The 20,708-nt window shown below is 37.5% G+C and overlaps 1 protein-coding gene across 1 annotated transcript in view; it reads right to left on the reverse strand.

Moving 5' to 3' along the window:
- The window catches only part of epb41a (erythrocyte membrane protein band 4.1a), a 60,532-nt gene that overhangs the window by 12,694 nt on the left and 27,130 nt on the right, over window positions 1-20,708 (reverse strand). The window contains exons 13-17 of the mRNA XM_037538005.1: window positions 14,528-14,778; window positions 13,820-13,894; window positions 12,902-12,940; window positions 11,951-12,013; window positions 4,883-5,056 (exon numbers count right to left, since the gene is read on the reverse strand). Of these exons, the coding sequence (XP_037393902.1) occupies window positions 4,883-5,056; window positions 11,951-12,013; window positions 12,902-12,940; window positions 13,820-13,894; window positions 14,528-14,778 (602 nt within the window). The remainder of the gene's footprint in view (window positions 1-4,882; window positions 5,057-11,950; window positions 12,014-12,901; window positions 12,941-13,819; window positions 13,895-14,527; window positions 14,779-20,708) is intronic.

Below are 20,708 nucleotides of genomic sequence, written 5' to 3' on the forward strand. Positions count from 1 at the left end.
ACCTGTGGAATTCCTCAACTTTCCCAGTCTTTTGTTGCACCTGTACCAACGTGTTGCAGGCATCAAATTCAAAATGAGTGAATATTTGCAAAACACAATCAAATCTGAACATTAAATATTGTGTCTTTGTAGTGTATTCAGTTGAATTTAGGTTGAAAAGCATTTGCAAATCATCGTATTCTGTTTTTATTTATGTTTTACACAACGTCCCAACTTCATTTGGGGCTGTAGTTAAAGAGTCAAATTTGAAGTATATTTTGTTCCTGTTCTTAAGTGTTATTTTTGAACATCTGTACTTTGTGTTATTGAAAATGAAAACCTGCTCTTTAGTCCTTATATTTTCATTTAGACCTTCAAAATTATAAAACATTCATTTTCTCAAAACATGTCATATTGTTGTTTTGAAGCACTGAGTGCTTGATTCTAAAAGGTAATTTGCTTTCATCACAGGTTCCAAACTGCTGTCATTTTGTTGGTTTTACATGAAAACAGAAACTAACTTAAAATTAGGCAAACTTAAATGACTACAACCAAAACTATACATTTGCTACTCCATTATGTATTTACAGTTAAGGGAAAATGGAACACATGCAATCAATGCCCAGTCATTCATTTTTTCTAATACATATGTTCAGCTGAAAATGGTGGAGTTCACACAAAAAATAAGCTGCTCAGAAAATGTTCTGATCTGATGTTCATGCTTATCTTTTGATCTGGTATACAAATTTTATGAATATATATTTCAACAATTATCTATTTTACATTGTCCCAACTCTTTGCTTCTCATTTTACTTGGGTGTGTTTAAATGCAGATGCTTTCCTTTCATTTATTTTTGGCTTTCACTGAAGTATATTTTTTTTCACTTTTGCACAGTGCAGTTTTCTTTTCTACAGTAGTGCCTGATTGTTACAATACTTACTATACAATATAAAACCTGTCCGCAAGTAAAAATATGTAGAATTTTCACTAATACTAATAAATATTGGAAGATGTCAATATTGAATGATTTTATTGGCCAACTGATGTATTGGCTGGGCCATAGAACAGAGAAGAGCACAAATAAGGAGACAAGAGGAGAGGAGATGAGAGGAGAATGGAAAGGCCTCTGACTATGGGTCATCAATAAAGGGCCATTTGTGCAGTGTGTGGGTAGGTGGCAGCGAGGAGACCACAATACACTAAAACCAGCTGAAAGCTTTGAAGCAATGGTGGCAGACAGTGAAGGGTTTTTATGGGATTTTGCTATATAGTTAAAGGTGATAGGCATTTACATTTGGCAGGTACAATGCAGAACACTAGTGCAAGTCCAATTTTGGCAGTGCAGCATCTGTCACTGAGGGATACAAATGCCATAAAAACCTGTAGGGTTTGGCTTGGCCAGACCATTTTTGTGGCATCCTCGCTGCCTATTCAAGTGCCACAAGCCACAGTGTGTCTGGATCCTGCTGTTAGTATATGTTGCCACATAGTAATATTTTATATATATATATATAAAATAAAATTTTTTTTTAAATCAAATAAATGTCTTCCTCAACATGGCACTGCTAGCTTAAATTGCTCCATCTCCAAACTGTAAGGAGATGTGAATGATTTTGCAAAATTCAATCTAGATTGGTCTTTGGAGGGTACTTCAGCTCTAAGAAACACTTAAGATAATTAAATTAAATGTTTCTACAAGGTCTACAGCTAAAACACTGGTACCTTTTGATTCAGATCACTTAACCCAAAGAACTTTGTAATTAGTTATGTCAGAAACTGGGCGCATCTGGTGTTTTGGCTTATTCATTCAAAGACTACAGTTTATTATACAAATACTAAAAGGTCAATCTGAACAAAACTCAGTAATCATCTTTTGTTGAGGGTCCTTGATCAATAATCATATCATATTGAGACCTTCTGAAAAATACTGACCCACTTTCCCTCATCTTCTCTATGCCAAAAGGGCCCTTAATTGGTGCATTGGGTCTCATTACAGCATACATAACAAAGGGCTACATATGCAGAAGTAATCCTCTGTGCAAATGCAACTATGTGAGAAATTTTGACATTGTCAAAACTATCTATCTCTAGAATGTTCTACAAACCTTTGTGGATCATTACATATGAATGTAAACATACATTGTTTAAAGACCACTGCTCATTATTTATGACAACTGAAGGCCTTTTGATAAACTAACCTTCTTTCAGTGTTTACCTTTCTGCATCTCCACCATGTTTGACCAATGATGTTGTATGCTTTGGATCATGAGCCCTTCCTTTCCATACTCTTCCCATTAGTCTGATAAGTTAACCTTGGTTTCATTTGTCCACTGAATTTTGTTCTAGAAATGGGCAGGCCTTTTCAGATTTCTAATAAAGTCTAATCTGGGCTTTCTGCGCTTGAATGTATGTATCTTGAGGTAAACACACTATTTATATTCACAAAGGTGTCTCTTGATTGTAGACTTTGACCATGACATGCCGATCTCCTCTAGAATGTCACTGACTTGATTAGATGTTGGGAAGGGGGTTTTCTTCACCATCGAAATAATTCTGTGAATATCTACTGTGTCTTCCAGGCCTTTTGGTGTTGCTGAGCTTGCAAGTGCATTCCTTCTTCTAAGAATGAACCAAATTGTTCATTTGGCCACTTCTAAAGTTTCTGCTATCTATCTGATAGGTCTGCTTTGATTTTTCAGCCTAATATCGCCCCCTTTAGTTGTATCGACACCTATTTGGACTACAAATTGAGAGTTCCCACAAACAGCTACCAAATGCTTACTGAACACCTGAAGAGATTTTATCTTCTTCGTTTATCTTTTTTCACAAAATATTAATTTTTCACAAAATAATGAAGGAACAAGCATCACCTGGCCACGAAACTGCTTATCAGTTAACTGTTCAATTATTTTCGAGCCTGTGCAAATACAGGGACTGGGTAAAAATGGCTGTAATTCCTAAATAGTTAGCGCAGTATTTTGTTAAATCCAGTAAAAGCTGGAAGTATACAGTTATATCACAATATATGAAACATTAATTGCTTCATTTTAAATCAACTGTGGTGTTGCACAGAGACAAAATGATTCAATTATATCATATTATTTTCAAATGATTAAACATTAAACAGGTATGTAAAATAAGTATGTGCATATATATATATTTACATTTTCTAAACCGCTTCTCTAAGTCGCGGCGGTGTGCTGGAGCCTATCCCAGCGGTTACCGGGCAGAAGGCAGGATACACCCTGTATTACCATATATATTTTTTTTTTACATTTATTTTTATGCATACATTTGAATCGAGTAAACTCAATGCATACTTTTTGTCAGAATGTGTGTGGATATGTATGTGTACGCGCGTGCATTGTTGTGGGTGTGTACACACAGCCTCAGGTCTGAGACTGGTACATTGTGTAGTAGGCCTCTGCTGAGGATGACCGTGAAGGCCGATGGCGAGCCCCTCTCTGGGGTTCTCTGCCCACCCCAGCATTTGGAGAGGTGAATGGACAGGGAAATGAGGAGAAAATGGATGAAGGGCGAAGAGGATATGACCGTGACCCTGGACAAGACTTTGAGAGGAAAAAGAAGGAGAAGACAAAAAAAAAACCAAAAATAATAATAGTAGTGGAAGAGCGAGGGAGAACACAAAACAGTAAAACAGCCACAGACAAAGGAACAGGAGGGAGACAGGAGAGAAGACAATGACATGGAGAGGAGGGCCAGTCAGTTTGTAATCTTTGGTTGATTCTGTTTACTTATTTTTCTGCTTCTTCAATCAGTCCTTTCCTTTGATTCTTGTTTACAACTAACAACACACAGTCATGCAGCTTGGGGTATGTGGTATCAATTCAGCCATGCGAGTGTCAGATCAAAGCACAGGGACCAAGCTGCTAGCAGCCATTCAGTGAGCAGAGGCAAGAGGGGGTAGGGTTTGCACCAGGCAGAAGAGTACATGGCATGTTGAGAACAGCACTTGCTTGAACTCTGCCATGGCCATTGCTTCCAGCGGCCATTCATGCTACTGTTTTGCTCTGTTCTTTATCATCATCATAAAGAAACATCGGTCTGTTCTGACTGTTTGCCACAGCCTGACCAGTAATGACCAAATAAGAGCATCTTTACCTCTGATACACCACCCAGTACTCTGTGTACAGGTGGGAGAGTGGGCGTCTGCACCTGTATGCATATACACACATACACACTCATTTTTTTTAAATGAGCCATCACACAATATCAGTACTTGTTACATATAAATACATTTCAGGTATTTCTACAAACTATAAACAAAAATAAAACAGCACTATAGTAATTCATTTATATTTAAATTAAGTTTATGAAGCTTTAATATTGCATTTGTAATAACAAAAGGGACAAAAATTGCCAAAGCAGAAAAAATGTTTTCGACTCTGACTACCCAAAGAAATCCCAATGGCTATTCATCCAAAGAGAAAGTCCTATGAAAGTGTCAGTACATAGCAAAGATTTGCAATACAACAAAATATTTTTCCAGTCATATTAAACAGTCACAGAGAGCATGTATTAAGGCAATATCTAGTTGTGAAAAAGATGTTAGACCAAAGCATCTAACCTTATGAGGAACAATCTCAGTCTGATACTGATCTACCATAGTAATAATACAAGTGCCACCAAGCAGAATAAATCATTTAGAGCAATTTATGTTGCAGACGCTCATTCTGAACTAATAGGTATGTTGAGCTATCGCAGGTACTGTAGATATAATGGCTGCTAGAAAGCACTTGATGCTTTGTGCCTTAATGCAAAGTAATTTTATGCCCAAAAAGCCCATAGAGTAACAATACAATAATACAAACAAACGGGGAGCATGTATTACTGAAGCGACCATAAATAACCACTCAAAATTATATTTGATGGGGAACTCACCGCATCAGGCTGCACCTGGCCATTGATGCTAGCTGTGCGGAAGGGTGAGTGTGTGGAGAGGCGCTTGTCCCATTCGCTGGGCCGTGGCTCGGGGACAGATTCCATGAAGCTGCGCTTCAGCTCACTGATGCTGCTGTGGTGACGCATGATCTCTGACTGAGTCTTATCTAGATCCTGAGAGTAAAAGGAAGACAGAAAGAAAAAAAGAAAGAAAAAAGAAAGCAGATAGAAAAAGAAACAGGAAACAAGAACAAAAGAGAACAGAAAACAGAGCAAAACACACACACACACACACACACACACACACACACATACACACACATACATATATATATATATATATATATATATATACACACACACACACACACACACACACACACATATACACACACACACATAAACAGAAAACAGAGCAAAACACACACACGCACACACACACATATACACACACACATACACACACACATATATATATATATATATATATATATATATATATATATATATATATATATATATATATATGTATATATATATGTATATATATATATATATAAGCACAGAAATGAGAGTAAGAAGAGAAGTTCAAGGGTGCAAGACCAGAGAAGATGGGGAGGAATGGGAAAGAGAGTATAGTATTATTTAGGCTGTGAGAAAATTCACATTTTCCCAAAAGTAGCAACTTTTCTCCAAGCAAGTCTAGAGAAGGGCAACACTTGTCCTGGAGGGCCACAACACTGCATGGCTCAATGTTGACAAATCATGCAAAGTTGAACAGCAGGAATTACCATTCCCCATGATATGAAACCACCACAATACTCAACCCATGATACAATTCTATCACAATTCTATGTGATATGCTAAGCATCGAAATATGATGTGTTTTCTTTTAACTGCAAATTATGCCTCTGAAAGAACTTGTAAATATCATACATTTACATTTTGCTTGTCGCACATCAATAGTTTTAGAAGCAAAACAAAGTTGTGAAGTACACAAAGGAACAATCACTTGCATATGTAGTGGATGTGATTTACACTGGCAAGTGAAAGTAGTGTTAGCAGTACAGCCCAAGCAAATTGTGTCACCTACTACATTATCCAACTCGCAGAAAAAAAAAAAAAGATTTCTCAGTACCATCTTGTGGACTAAGAAAACAAGGCATTTTGGTATGTATTAGTCTATCAATGGGCTTAATATGCATCAAGATTTTTAAGAATATAAAAGTAATTAAACAATGAAACTGATACAATTATGCAAATATCATCAAATGATACAGTTATGAAAATATCAAAAACAATGCTGTGTCAATCTGTTCTTCTATTCCAAGGGTCATAGCTGGAAAATGTTCCATTGTGCAGTGCTGTAGCATTTCAGGACCAGAACTGCTGCCCACTCCAACAGCTGAAAATCTCATACAAACTGCTCACACACAAAGGTGAAGAAAGCATATGGCCTGGCCAACAATATACCATCAAGACACTATCCAATTCTGTCTTTCATGTCTTTTTTTCATTTTTACTTAAAGGTTCTTTTCATTTTATTCCTGCTGACTAAAATAGGTCCATCTACTGAGACTGGTCAGAGACAGGAAAAGTGAGTGAGAAACCATATCGATTCACAATCAATCTAGACCATCATCCACACAGGAGCAGACAAAGAGAGACAGAATATGGAGAGAGCTCAAACATGCTCCGTCTTCTACATCTGCAAGCTGCTGAAGCATCACTGAAACACTCACATGAAAAGCAACCTGGTGCCTGCCTCTTCTCAAAGACAGCTTCACCTCACACTGCACTAGACATGCAGATAAACAGCCCACTGCTAGCAGATAGCTGACTGGCTTTTTAGCTGCATTGTTTCGTCTAGTACCTAGTGCCAGTAATGTCATAATGAAACCTGCTCGCACAGCAAGATAACTAATATGGTTGATGATTGATAGCTCAGAATAGGGCAAATGAATAATTGACTTTTTTTTTTTTTTTTTACAATTAAATGAGCAATCAGAACAAGAAATGCACAATAAACTAGCAATTCAAATATTTCAACACACTTGGAAAAAATGTAAACTAGGAATGTTTTAACAAAGGAAGAAAACAAAAATCATAAAAGCCATGATGTACTTAAAATATATAAAGGGGTGTATACCAACTGTTTCTTACTGTAAGAGGATTTCAAAAATGCCCACTAATCATTGCTGATTCATTGAGGAGGTCATAGGTAATTGAGTCATTTTAAAATCAAGCTATACAGTGCCCTCCACAAGTATTCAGACCCCTTAAAAGTCAACATATGTGCCTAAACTACACAGATTTTTCCAGCCAATATTTTTTTTACTGCATACCAATAAAATTCATTATTTGTCAGCGAATCTGTAAAGGGTGTTTCCTGCTTTTCACCCAATGAGTGCTGGGATATTTCCCTATATTTTGCACCACCCATCCATCCTTCAATTTTAACATAATTGCCATGATTGGCCCCTCCCAGTCCATGTGTTCATGTTTTGGTTTAGTCCATGTGCATTTTTGTTTTGGTATCCGTAGTCCTGCCCCTCGTTTCATGACTCCACCCCAATTGTTTTCACCTGTCCCTCGTTTTCCCTGTGTATTTAAGCCCTGTGTTTGCCCTTTGTGTTTGCTGGTCTTTGTATTGGTCTGTGTTTGTTGTTTGAGGATTGCTTTGTTTCTATCTCTGTCTGTGCAAGTTGATTTGTTTCTGGTTTATGTCATGTCTGCCCCACAATCTCTCCATATTGGCTCATTGACCCTGGACCGTTATGACCCTGATTTTGGATTTGCCCTCAATAAAAGTCGCTTACCTCCGCACATGCGTCCGCTACCTCGCTCCTCATTACAATAATCCCTGTCCCTTCTACAGAACAACATCCCCACAACATGATGCTTCCACTTCCAGGCTAAACTGTTGGCATGAAGCCTGCTGTGGAATGGACAGTGTTAGGTTTGCACCAAATAAACACCAACAGTTCTAAATTCTAACGATTCTAACATATTGTTTTGAATTTTGACAAAAAAAGCTTAATTTTTGTGTCATCTGACCAAAACCTTCCACATTTTAGCTGGTCACTCTGATGCTTTCTGGCAAACTTCAAACATGCTTTGAGATGCTGTTTTTCTTCAGTAATGGCTTCTTTCTAGCCACCCTCCCATACTGGGCAATCAATGTAGAGCTTTTGAGATCTGTGACTGTTGTACCTTTAACCCAGTCTCAGAAAAGCGCTATGTAGCCTTGTTTCTATATGCTCTACTTGTTACCTTTGACTTATTCTTTGTCCCTGTGTATGTTAAACCATATACAGAGAGCTTAAAGCTCTGTATACAAGATTTGTACTATATAGTTTGCATAGCTTTACAATGCTTATTCAACCAAATGTTGAGCTTTATTTTTCACAATCAGCAAAGCATCGCATTCAGTGGTCTTCTCCAGTCACCCTGTACTGTTGTATATAATGGGGCATGCTATAGCTTTCATGTCATTACTCACATTGCCGTTGCTATTCTTTTTTCTTTATAATTCCACTCAATAAAGCACTGGAGATTGGAGGCTATATCCTGACTCCCATGTATTTGTTAGAATGGAGTTGCTATTTAAATGTGAATGTGCATACATACAATGAGGGGTGTAATCAGTCTTTCAAAATGAAATATGACAGCAGAAAACATTGAAGTGTCAAGACAAGTTTGACGACTTTTAAAGGGGGCTGAATACCTCAGCACTCTAAAAATTTACAATCAAAATTTCTTTGAAATAGTCATATGTCTGTGATGCCGAGACAGCAGCAGGGTGGACAAATATGTGAGCGTTTCAGCAGTACTGTACTAATTTTAGGGCTGCATGGAATTAAGTCCTCGCACACACAAAGCTTGGGAGTTACACCTATTAAAACTTCTATATGCTCTGTAACCACACACCAAAAAAAAAAAAAAACAGACAGACCTAGACCTACATCAGTGTCTAGACAGATATATTTACTATATCCAGCTAAAACTAAAGGTATTTTTCCACTGCGCAGTTGAAATCTTTGGCACCAGAAAACTGAAGTTGTATTTTTTCTGTTGGCCATCGATCCAGTGCTGAAGGTTCCAATTTTATAGTTTTGGTTCCTGTTCAAGACTGGTACTAACAGACACCTAAAGGTTCTCCAGGGTGTTCTTAATTGTGTTTGGTAACACTTGCTGTTGAAGCCAATGACGATTGCTACATGACCAATAAAAGCACCAGATTGTAAACTAGAATGGTATGTTGATGTGTTAATTGTTTTTTCTTTCAATTCTTTTTTATTTAGACATTCAGTAAGGTGACACAAGCTAGTTATGAAGCAAACATGAATGTTTTCAGCATTTATACTGGCCTCTACTGTGCAAGTGTTTTTTACTAATATTTTTATGCTCAAGAGAGAAAAATATATATGTTCTCATTTGACACATGATTCTGTGTAATTGTAGACATCTGTTTGAGCATGTGAGTTCAAGAAAGCTCACTAATGTTATATCATTTTAATGTCAGCCTATCTTGTGTTAAGCTAAACTAAATAATAAGCAAGATATCTAACGTGTGAATTCAAGAGGAGTTCACGAGAAAAACTGAAGCTTCACATGATACATCTGTATAAATGTAGACATATTGATGAATGAAGCCTTTATTCATATTTGTGAGTGAATTGTGATTGCAGAACAATGCAGTATATCATTTCAACCTAGTGTAACCAATACGTTAGGCTCACTAGCAGGTAGGTGTGGCAAAAAGAATAGATTCTTAGATACATCATAATTTGTAATAATGCAAAGTGTACTGCATGATCACAACATTGCATATTTAATTTTCACACTCCCACAAGCGCCTAGAGGTATTAGATCCTTTGGCACAGCCCAGCTTGGTGGAGGAAGGAAAATGCAGTATCTCACTAATACATGCATGTTTGCAGTCACAAATGTTTCAGGCATTTTTTGCACATTGAGTAAAAGCTCCAATACCATAGCAAGTATATTCTTTTAGGAATGCAACTTTGTTTAACAAGCAAACCAGCTAACATGCTAATTTAGTAATAATCAGAGTTATGTTTTAAGTAATAATGTCAGCTGAAAGATTAACTGTGAAGCTGCAGCATACCAAGTACAAATATGCTGGGGGTTCAGCCTTCTTTTTCTTTTCCTAATATGTAAAGCATGTGGAGAGGGCTTTGGAACTCTAGCAGAGAAGGTCTGGCATTCCTTCCAGCAGGGGAATGCAAATCAGAATACAAGCTGCTTCTGTGCGCATTACTTAAAAAGAAGAAAGAGATTATACTGTTAATTGTCAGGTTTAGTGGGCATGTCTCAATAGGGACATCTCCAAACTGTGCTGTACACTGGCCCTCCAGGATCCAAAAAAAAAAAAAATCCTCAGAATGTAGGGTATAGAAATAAAAAATGGGGATGCATTGAGACTAGTTTCAGAATCATATCTTTGCACCCTGAATCAAAATCAAATCGAATCATGAGGCAAATATTTGCCCATCCCTACTTGCAGTCAGTGCAGCCAACCAGTCCCGGTTCTAAAACCTGATTGGCTGAGCAGCAACATTCAAAGCTGTTACAAACACAATGTACAGACACCTACAACCACATCTCAACAATTGAATTCTGTATTACTGCGGCATTTGCTGTGAACAGACTGAACCATTGAAAGTAGTGGTAGATGAAGTAAGAACTGGGTGTTACCATAACACTATCAATAGCAGGCGCAACAGGCTTTGAGCTTAAGTCTTAATATAAAAAGTAAAAGAACAGCATATTAGTAGTATTTAGTATAGTGTGAGAAAACGAGTGTGTGGTACTGTAACTCGATGTTATTACAACACAAAAATTGCATTGAGGTGCCAATGGAAATAAGCTTCCTGAAACAGAATCCAAAGCTTTGTTTGATGCCATTAGGTTCAGTTCTTGTTTTTAAAATGTGCAGTGGAAAAACACACAGAGACTTTCACTGTCTAAAGAAAATTGTCTAAAGCAGGTTCCACTCATCCTACAATAGCTGCTCCACAGAAATAGTCACACAGGTTTTACATTCACTTTTGCATCAAAAGTCTCATCAAGCATTGTGCTAGAGGACACCACAAAGAATCTGACAATATTATGATGTATAGCTTAAGGAAAATTCCAGCACTTCAGAGTTAATAACAATGATGAGATGACAATAAGATGCCAATGAGTATCATATGAAGGATCATGTATATACAGACACAGGTGACATGAAGAGAGTGACACAGCTTTGTGTGCATGTGAGGGGTCATGTTGCTGGATTCTTTTGCTTGTGGTAGGACACTGGTCATGAATACACAATGAGAATGGAAGCAGCTTTTAGTAGACCTGTCATTCATGTAGCAACTATGGAATTATATGACTGGGAAGGACCTCCATACAGTATGCATTAGTAACATTAACTGTAAGAGGTATGTGCATTTTGATATTAAGTATGCCATATTCTAAATGTATGCACTGTTCCAAGGAGGAAACATTGTAGTATTAAAAATTCAGCTAAATTCATACTGTTCAGCTAAAGAAATTAGGAGAAAACATTATCATTTATGCTTCAAAAATAGTTCAAAAGCCACTGGAGAATGCTTTTGGAAATCTGTAAATGCTGAAACAAAACCGATGCTTTTAAGGAGTTCTCAAAAAATAATAAATGCATGCATTTGGATGCAACTACCAGCTTGATTTGGCACTAGAAATAAAGAAGTAAATAAATAAATGCTTATCCCTGTAACATTTCTCTAAAATCAATCCCATATTCCCAATCATATATTTAAGGAAATTAGGCTGAAAATTAAAACATCAAAAGAAAAGCAAGTACTTGCATTAGAATTACTGAGGTAAATAGTACATGCGAAGCCTTTAGGGTTAAGCTACAAAACAAAACAAAAAAAAAGAGCATGGTGAAAGAAGAAATGAACAGAGAACAGCAGTCAGTGTAAGAAAAAGATGAACAGAAATCTCCACACAATAAGGCATGCAGCAGCAAACAACGAATAAGCAAAAAAGGACAATCCCCAGATGCTCCATACAAACCTCCAACATTAAATTGCTATGCCTGATATAAATAGTTTCACCCTCAAGTTTCTTAGCTCTTTTCTGTGAAAGATAAAAACAGGAGATAAAATGAATAACTGATCACGACCTACGGAAGAACAAATTTTAAAAATTGTGTCGTCTCAGGTACTTTCTCCTGTAGTTTCAGTGTGCAGAGCTGATGGGAGATGTAATGTTGTCAAATCAAATGTGAATGAACTACAGGAAGTGTGCATCAAAGCAGACTGAAGAGGTCAATAGTTTGGGGGTGAACTGCGTTGTAGGTGAGGTGTCAATACAGCAGAATAATGTCTAATAAGAAGATAAAGGCACACTTCTAAAATACTGCCGTACTTATGCAATCTTTACACTGAATGAATACTTTATTATTTGGCTAAAACAACAAGGAGAATTGTGTTGATGAAATAAATGTTTCCCTGAGCATTCCTACCTATTTAGCCCTATATGGCTTTAAATTATTACATACAAAGTATTTATGGGTTCCTTTATTATATACACTGATACAGTGATCCCTTGGCTGGGGACAGCTCACTTCCACAGCAACAGAAAATGATTTTACTTCTCTGAAAACTCACTTGCTTTTTTTTTTTTTTTTAAATTTAAAGGAGAAACAGGCAGCATAAGTCGAGGCAGTTATCCTGGGCTTTATTTGGTCTGAGTGACGGGCAGCGTGAGCAAGCACAGAGACTGTACACACACCTTTGTCACAGTGATTCATCACAGCCTAAACACAATGGCATCCAGCAGTGATGGAGAGCCAGCTTGTATAGCCACAATTATACAAGATACACGGCCAGAGCAGATGACAAAAAAATTTATAAAATGACGGTATCTTTTTTTTTCTGTTTAGGAAGACAAGCAGCGAGGATGAATATGAGGACAGTGGCTTCTTCCTCATGCTGCAATAACCAAGTGGGAATGTTCTCTAACCTTCCGCATTCGCACCATCTCCATATCTGCTCGCGGGGACTGTCCAAGCCCCCAGGGGAGGAACAGAGAGCTACGTTAAAGCCTATAGTATACATTAGGTGGTGCATTTGGACGGTCCTTGTCAACTCAAAGTTGGGAAAAGGTTATGTCACCAAATAGTAATTACCAGTGGTTAGTGTTTGTCCCGGCATCAGCAACTGGTAAATCTCTCACATGATCAATATACATATATCTGCTGGGATGGAGCAATGACATCACTCACTGTAAGAAAAAAAACTTTTTTACCAGTTGCTCACTAATATTTCCTTGAGCAGGAATTTTCAGCTCTGGCCCTGGAGTGCCAGTTTCCAGCACATTTTGGTGCTTTCTCCATTTAAAACACCAACTAAACCTGTCAATAAACAAGAGTTGAATCAGGTGTTTTTTAAGCAAGGAAACTGTGCTGTTCAAATGTGCTGGACACTGGCCCGCTGTGATTTATTAAATAAATAAATAAAATAATGCCAGAGGTAGGATTCACGTTACAGATATTCCTCAACATTACAATAAAGAAGTCGCAGCGGCAATAATGTGAAAATGGGTGAACATTGGTGAATTGCTTTCCAGCTTGTTCTACTATGTTACTACTTGCATTTACACTTTATCAGCCATTAGAGCGCAACTTCCTCCTTGTGGAAAACTCAAAGTTTTCAAGGACCATTCAGATGCACCATATTGCTCCAGAAACACTTATATATATATATATATATATATATATATATATATATATACACATAAAAATAAAATAAAAAAGGGCTTACATTTTACAATTATTGAATAACATCCAACAGCTCCAATAATATTAAAACCTTTTTTAAGGAGTCCCAGTATTGTTTGAGCATGCGTCTCATGCAGGTAACAGAAGCCTGAAGAACACACCTGACTCTTTCTCTCCCCATTAGTAGCTGTAACAGCAGGGGCATCACGGTGCCGCCTCTCACGCCGGGCAACTGTCTGCAGTGGTACACAGTAACACACCCTGATCTCACATATAAACATTTGTACACAGCTGTGAAGAGCATGCCAGGGCACAGGCTAACTAATAATGGTACAGTCTCATCTGTGTGTTGTGTGACTGAGGGTTTTTTCTTTTCTGAGAGCTGATGCACTCCTTTTATTGAACCACTGAAGAAGTGTCACTACATTTAATGGGTGCACCATGCCTACTCACAATTTTAAATCTACTAGCTTTGAATGCTTGGACTACTAAGATGCCAAGATAACAGATGATACTGTAAGGATTATTTTCCAGTAAAATGAGATTACACTGGATTAGCGTAATTTTTAAGTGACTTGTCTGCATTGTTGCACAGTAAGGTGGATACAAATGTGTACAGAATGCTGCCAAATAACCTACTCAACCTAATCGTATTACACTTTGTTTAGGGTTGCTAAAGCACATTGAATCTCCATTTTAAAACGCTATGCTACCACTGCAAACCACTGTTATATTATCTTTCCAATGTTCTGTAAAGTTTAGTCGACATAACAGTTGCTATTAAAGTAAGCATTTGTGGGCGGAGCACTGACAGGTAAACTGTAGGTAGTTTATAATTCCATGCATCCAGTTGGTATGTGTGTGTGTACCTTGATCTCAGGTGTGCCCTCTGGTTTGACGCTCTGTGTTTTGGAGGCCTCGGCCACATGACTCTCTGTCTTTGCCTCTCCCTTCTTCTCACCCACTCGTGAAGGCCGGCTGGAGGGGGTGGCAGTCTCTTTGCGCTCTACCCGTGCTGCTGATGTCACCACAGGGGATGGAGCTGCATCCCCAGGAGAAATGGGAGACATGACAGGAGCACTGACAGGTCGTGGGGTTTTATCTGGGGTGGACACCATTGCTGAAAAATGGACGGCGGAACAGAGAAGAAGGAGAGGGTAACATGTTAAACAGCTGAAGACTGATGGGGCCACTCTGCATAAATGTCCTATCTTGTAAGCTGCTTCTCCCTCAGGGTATAGCTACTACACTTAAGGCTATTAGACTTTTCACTATTTTTTCTTTACTATTATTTCTATCATTAGATGTATTACTACATTCTTAAGGTTTTGTTTCATACATGTCCATGAAACTGTCTGGTGTGTAGAAAAAATAAATGGCGGTTTTTAAATCACATTTACAACATCTATGAGCTTTCGTCATAGTCTCTGTTGGTGCTGCTGAAGATTTAAAACTCTCCATCAGATTCAGTGCAATGCCCTTAGTCAATCAGCAACACAGAAAAAAAGGCACTGGACAAAACACTCTTAGCCAATTAAGTGGCTGTTGCAAGGCAAACTTAAAACATGGCTTTTAAAATAATCGACCACATTGTGTACAAACAAAAACTACTTGCGACAGAGTTTAGTTAAGGATGCATTATGTAAGATTTTTGGAGATTTGGTGACTCTGGTGGAAATATGTAATTGTATACAACATGTAGAAGAACGTTGATTGTATTTGGAATCAGACGTTTGTGAGAGTTTTGAAAGAGTATTGAAAAAGAATTCTTTCCTTTAAATCAAAAAATGCAAGTGTGATAAACTTTATCACAATTCAAACACTATCTTACAATGAACAGCTACACATTCAACTCTGTTATTCCTTGCCATCTACATAAACACACATTTTGTAACATGAATAAATTGAACAGCATTATTCGAGATAATATTAACTGTCACACTGCCTGAACACAATAACATTCTACTGTAGTTTCAGTTAACAGCAGTAATGGAAGCTTAAAACGTAAATTAGGACATTTAATACATAACACCTTGAGAGATGTCCCTGTAATACTCTTTTCTTTTCTGGAGTTAGGATAAGATGAACTTACACTTAAGAACTTAAGAAATGTAACAGCTACTTTCCTGGCTGAAGTCATCATGGTGAATAGACAGATAAGGTAGGATTTCAGGGTTTGTTTCTGGAATTCTACAATTCTTTCCTCAATCACCAAATAACTGGTCTCTTTGTTGCAAGAACAAAACTCTGACATGGTTTTCCAACTAGTAGTATGTCAGCAATACATTTTGCCTCTTTTTTAACCCTCAACTGAACTGTTCTGAGCATGAGCAGTAACCGTTCCAATAGCATTTTCACCTAGACACAGATAGCCATCAAACCTTTAGACATCATGCCCGGTTATGTTTAGGCAGACTGGTATAATCACGTACGCATTCATTAATTACTTTACATACATTTTTTTGATGTCTTATTTTTAAAAAAGCATCATATATATATATATATATATATATATATATATATATATATATATATATATATATACACACACATATATGTATGTATCTTCTACATCAAGAATATTATATATATCAACAGTCAACACTGTCACTGCAGTTTTCCTTCTGTATTTTCTGTTCCTCATTTAGCAGCAAAACAGGTGAATAAAGAAACCAAAACCATTTACTTGAGCCTGTGCCAGAATGGCATAATGCAGACACGGTATCCATTTAGTCCTGCAGGCTACAAGGCTACAGATTCCTCACGATAGTATACAAAAACAATGGAGAGCTTCTCCACAAGAAACCAAAGGTACTTTTTCCTAGAGCAGCTTTGGAGGCTGAGAGCCTGCGGCTTTTGCACTTCTCCTGACGGCAAAACTTGTGATGTTGAAAAACATCTCCCCTTGTAACAGGTTTACCTGAAAAATGGAGCTGAAGAATTAGCTATAGTAACGATAAAAAATAAAAACATAATCACTAAAAATTTACAGAGCACGCTTCCTTTTCATTACATTATCTCAAAGTGCTTTCCACAGGAAAGGAAAGTAAAGCACTGGAAAGCTAAAATGCTGTGATGTACATGAAACAACATTATAAAATATAAAATTACAATGTATGTAATAAAACATGAAACCTATAAACATATGCTGAACAAAATTATTTTTAATCAATATTTAAAGTCCAGGGTTTAGCAGCTATATATATCTTCCTCCAACTGAGTTGTAAATGGTCTGAAGGATCTGGAGCAGGCCAGCATTAGCTGAGCACTGTCATATTTTGGTAAGCTCTTCATCTTCAGCCAAGTAACTTCTTGCAGCACTCGTGCTGCTGTCTTCTGCTTTGTCTCAACAAGTGAACAGTAATGAAGAATTAAGACAAATTTCTTCTTAAAACCCACTTATGCAGTTTTAATTCTGACATTATAATGGTTCTTTTAGACATGGTATTCATAGAAACTGTTACCCTGTCAGCTGTTGTCACATGAAAAACTGTACCGGGAACAGTGAAGTCACATGAGGTGGACAAACAGCCATAAGAACCTTCTTTGGGGAAGAAAGTGCAGATTCTGAAGGACCAGTCAGTTCCTTTCCTTAAAGTTTGATTACACCAAGGAAATCAGATTGAGCACTGATTAAAGCCTTGTTTATCCTAAGGAACTGGTAAGAGAGAGCAGTGCAGCTTAGAGGAAATAAAATATATTGTTATATGCAATTACTGATGCCGAATGACAAGCAGCTATGTTGTTAAAATAAAGAAAAAATAAATACAAGAAATAAAAAATCTAGAAAAAAAACTTTTAAATAGTATAGAATCTTTACACTATGTGGACGTTCTTTGATCTTTAAAAGGGTTCTAAACACATCTTATGTCAGAAAGAGATCCAAAAATGGTTCTTTTATGGTACTGCTTCAAAGAACTCACTTAGGCACCTTTATTTTTAAAATACTATTCTGTGAAGCTATTTTTGCAACTCTGTGAAGCTGTTTTTAAACGTGTACTTCTTGAAGCAACCACACTTTGAACCTCCAGAATAAGATTACTCACAGAGAGTGTGGATCATCATCCACAGTTCCATAATATGCTGCTGGATTGACAAGACTGATGTACTATCGTGAACTATTCAGAGAGATGAAGAGTATTGTAGATTAAAAGTTACTTAATGCCTTTTGAAGGATCCTAAGAAAAAGGGCTCTCTGAAAGTTTGCATAATGCTGATTAGTGACACTATGGGCTCAGAAAAGCAAGTTTGTTTATATGACTGACTTTTAGGAAAAGAAGCAGACAAAAGAGAAGAGGAAAAACAGATTGCAGTTGAGGGCAGCTGAAGAGGCACAGAAGGAGTTCATCCTAGAACCACCAACCAATCACTTTTCATGTGACCTTGTAGGAAATTGCCACTTGAATGCGAGCTCCGCTCCAGGGAACGTTTAAATTTGTTTTCAGACCCTGTTGGAGTCATTATTTTCCCCCAGATATTCTCTGTTTATCTTTAAGACAACATGTCAGAAACTCAAGAAGTGCGAGATTTTCCATGTTTCACATCCTCCAGACCTCAAAGAAGCACAAAGAAAAAGAATGACAACCAGGAAGAGGCCACATTGCAATATACAGCTTCAAGCGACTTGCTAATTGAAATTCTAGAGGTGGGGTCTCACCCGAACACCATCTCAAACCGCCTGGTTGCTATCGATGGCCGTTTAGACACCATTACAACTTCTCTTGCGGGGCTGTCTGAGAGCGAGGCGTCGAATGAGACTTGGCTAACTGAAGCAGAAGCTAGGATCTCTACTACTGAAGACGCCTCTAGAGCTCAACAAGGGCAGCTTTCTACAATGAAAAGCCACATCACGCAGTTACAAGCTAAGCTGGACGACCTGGAGAGAGGGTGGCGTAAAAACCTCAGAATAATGGGCTTCCCAGAGAAGTCTGAGGGAATTATGACTCGCGCCAAATTTTTGAGTTTGAAGTTACCGGAATGGCTGAACCTACCCTCTGATGTGCAGGGCGCACATCACTCCCTCACTGATATGTTCAAAGATTTTTCTTTGTCTTTGTAAACATCACAAACTACAGCTTCTGATTATGAGACACTATTGTTTCTTGATAATATACCCATACCCACTATTTCAGACATATAGAGAAAACTTTAATACTCCCATTTCCCCTGAGGAGATCAGGGGTTGATTCAGTCCCTGTCTTCCAACAAAGCACCTGGACCAGTGGTTTCCCAACTGAATTTTATAAAACATTCTGGCCAGACCTCCAACCTATTCTGCTACCAGTTCTGCAGGACCTGTTAGATCAAGGTTCCATTCCAGAGACTTGGAAAGCAGCTTCAATCTGCTTAATCTTCTGCTAATCATCTGCTCGTCCTACAGACCTATAAGTCTTCTCAATATGGACTGCAAGATATTCACTAAAGTTTTAGCTAGAACATTTGAAAATATTTTACCTCAAATCATTCACCCTGATCAATGTGGATTCATCAGAAAGAAACACGAGTCTGACAATATATGCAGATTGCTAAATGTAATCAATTTGGTACAAAGATGCAAAAAACCCTTCGCTTATAGGTTCACTAGAGGCCGAAAAGGCATTCGACCAAGTGGAATGGGCTATTTTTATTCTCTGTCCTAAAAATAAAATTATCCCCTAAATTAAATTTAAGTTTCTCAGGCATCTGTATGCAGACCCAAGGGTTGCTGTAACCACCAACAGTGTTTTATTTAAATTTATTTATATAGAGTTTTTATAAAACTGAAAGGGGGAACAAGACAAGGATGTCCTTTCTCACCTCACTTTGGTCATAGAACCCCTAGCTCAGTTGATTAGGATGAACAAAGATCTCTCAGAAATTTTAGTGGGAGAGGATGAGCATGAAATACCTCTCTATGCTGATGACATTTTGATATACATGTCTAAACCAACCCAATCATTTCCTCAATCATTCCTTTTAGAATGCCTCAACCAATATGGCTGCCTCTCCGGATACAAGATAAACATCTCCAAATCATTAGCAATGCCGCTAAGCATAAATATTACTGATTCATTTAATTCTATTTGCCCTTTTACATTAGTGCAAAATGGTTTTAAATATCTGAGCATATTTGTATGTCCAACACTAAAATATCTTCATGGCAAAAACTACACCCCTCTTATAAGTTCAGTTAAGACAGACTTAACTGGTGCTCTCTTCCCATTTCATTTTTTGGCAGGATAAATGTCTTGATGAATATTATCCCAAGATTTCTCTACCTGTTCCAATCTATACCATATACCAATCTATATATCTAGATGCATCCTTTTTTGCAGATCTCAATAAATTATTCTCCAGATTTATCTGGAATCATAAGAGACCCAGAATCAAATTTGCTAATTTAATGAAACCAAGAGAAAGAGGTGGAGCTGGCAGACCTAATTTTCAGATATATTACTGGGCTGCTCAGATAAAGAATGTTCAAATTTGTGTAATTATAGGAGGGAATCTTTATGGTTTAATGTTGAGTCTGCTCTTTGCTTACCTTTATCAATTAATTTTTTGCCATTTATACATGATTTCCGCAGGCTACGGTGCCTTTCAGGGAGTTTTGTGATTTCTAATACACTTCTAGCCTCGAGGGATATTAAGTCATCTCTCAAAATTCCCCCACATCTTTTATTGTTATCTCCAATTGCTTTTAATCCTGACCTTCCCCATCAGCTCTTGAATGTAGGACTGTCTAGATGGAGTTGCTCCGGAACCATCCAAATATCTCATTTATTCTAAGGCAACATTTTGAAATCTTTCTCACAGATTCAAGATTTCTCACAGTGTCAAAATCAGAATTTTTAAAATACCTACAAATTTGACATTTTCTTAAATCCTTGCAAGGTGCAGGTGAACTGAGATAGAGCTGACTGAGATATAGGAGCTTCTGAATGGGCAGTGTGGCTTGAAGGGACTTGTATCAAAAATATATAACTTTTTGTCTGGTGTATGTACATCCTGTCTACTCTATCTGAGGGGTATGTGGGAACGAGATCTGGGCATGAACATAAATGACGATGA

The sequence above is a fragment of the Pygocentrus nattereri genome, chromosome 1 (genome assembly GCF_015220715.1).
Source record: "Pygocentrus nattereri isolate fPygNat1 chromosome 1, fPygNat1.pri, whole genome shotgun sequence".
Taxonomy (NCBI): domain Eukaryota; kingdom Metazoa; phylum Chordata; class Actinopteri; order Characiformes; family Serrasalmidae; genus Pygocentrus; species Pygocentrus nattereri.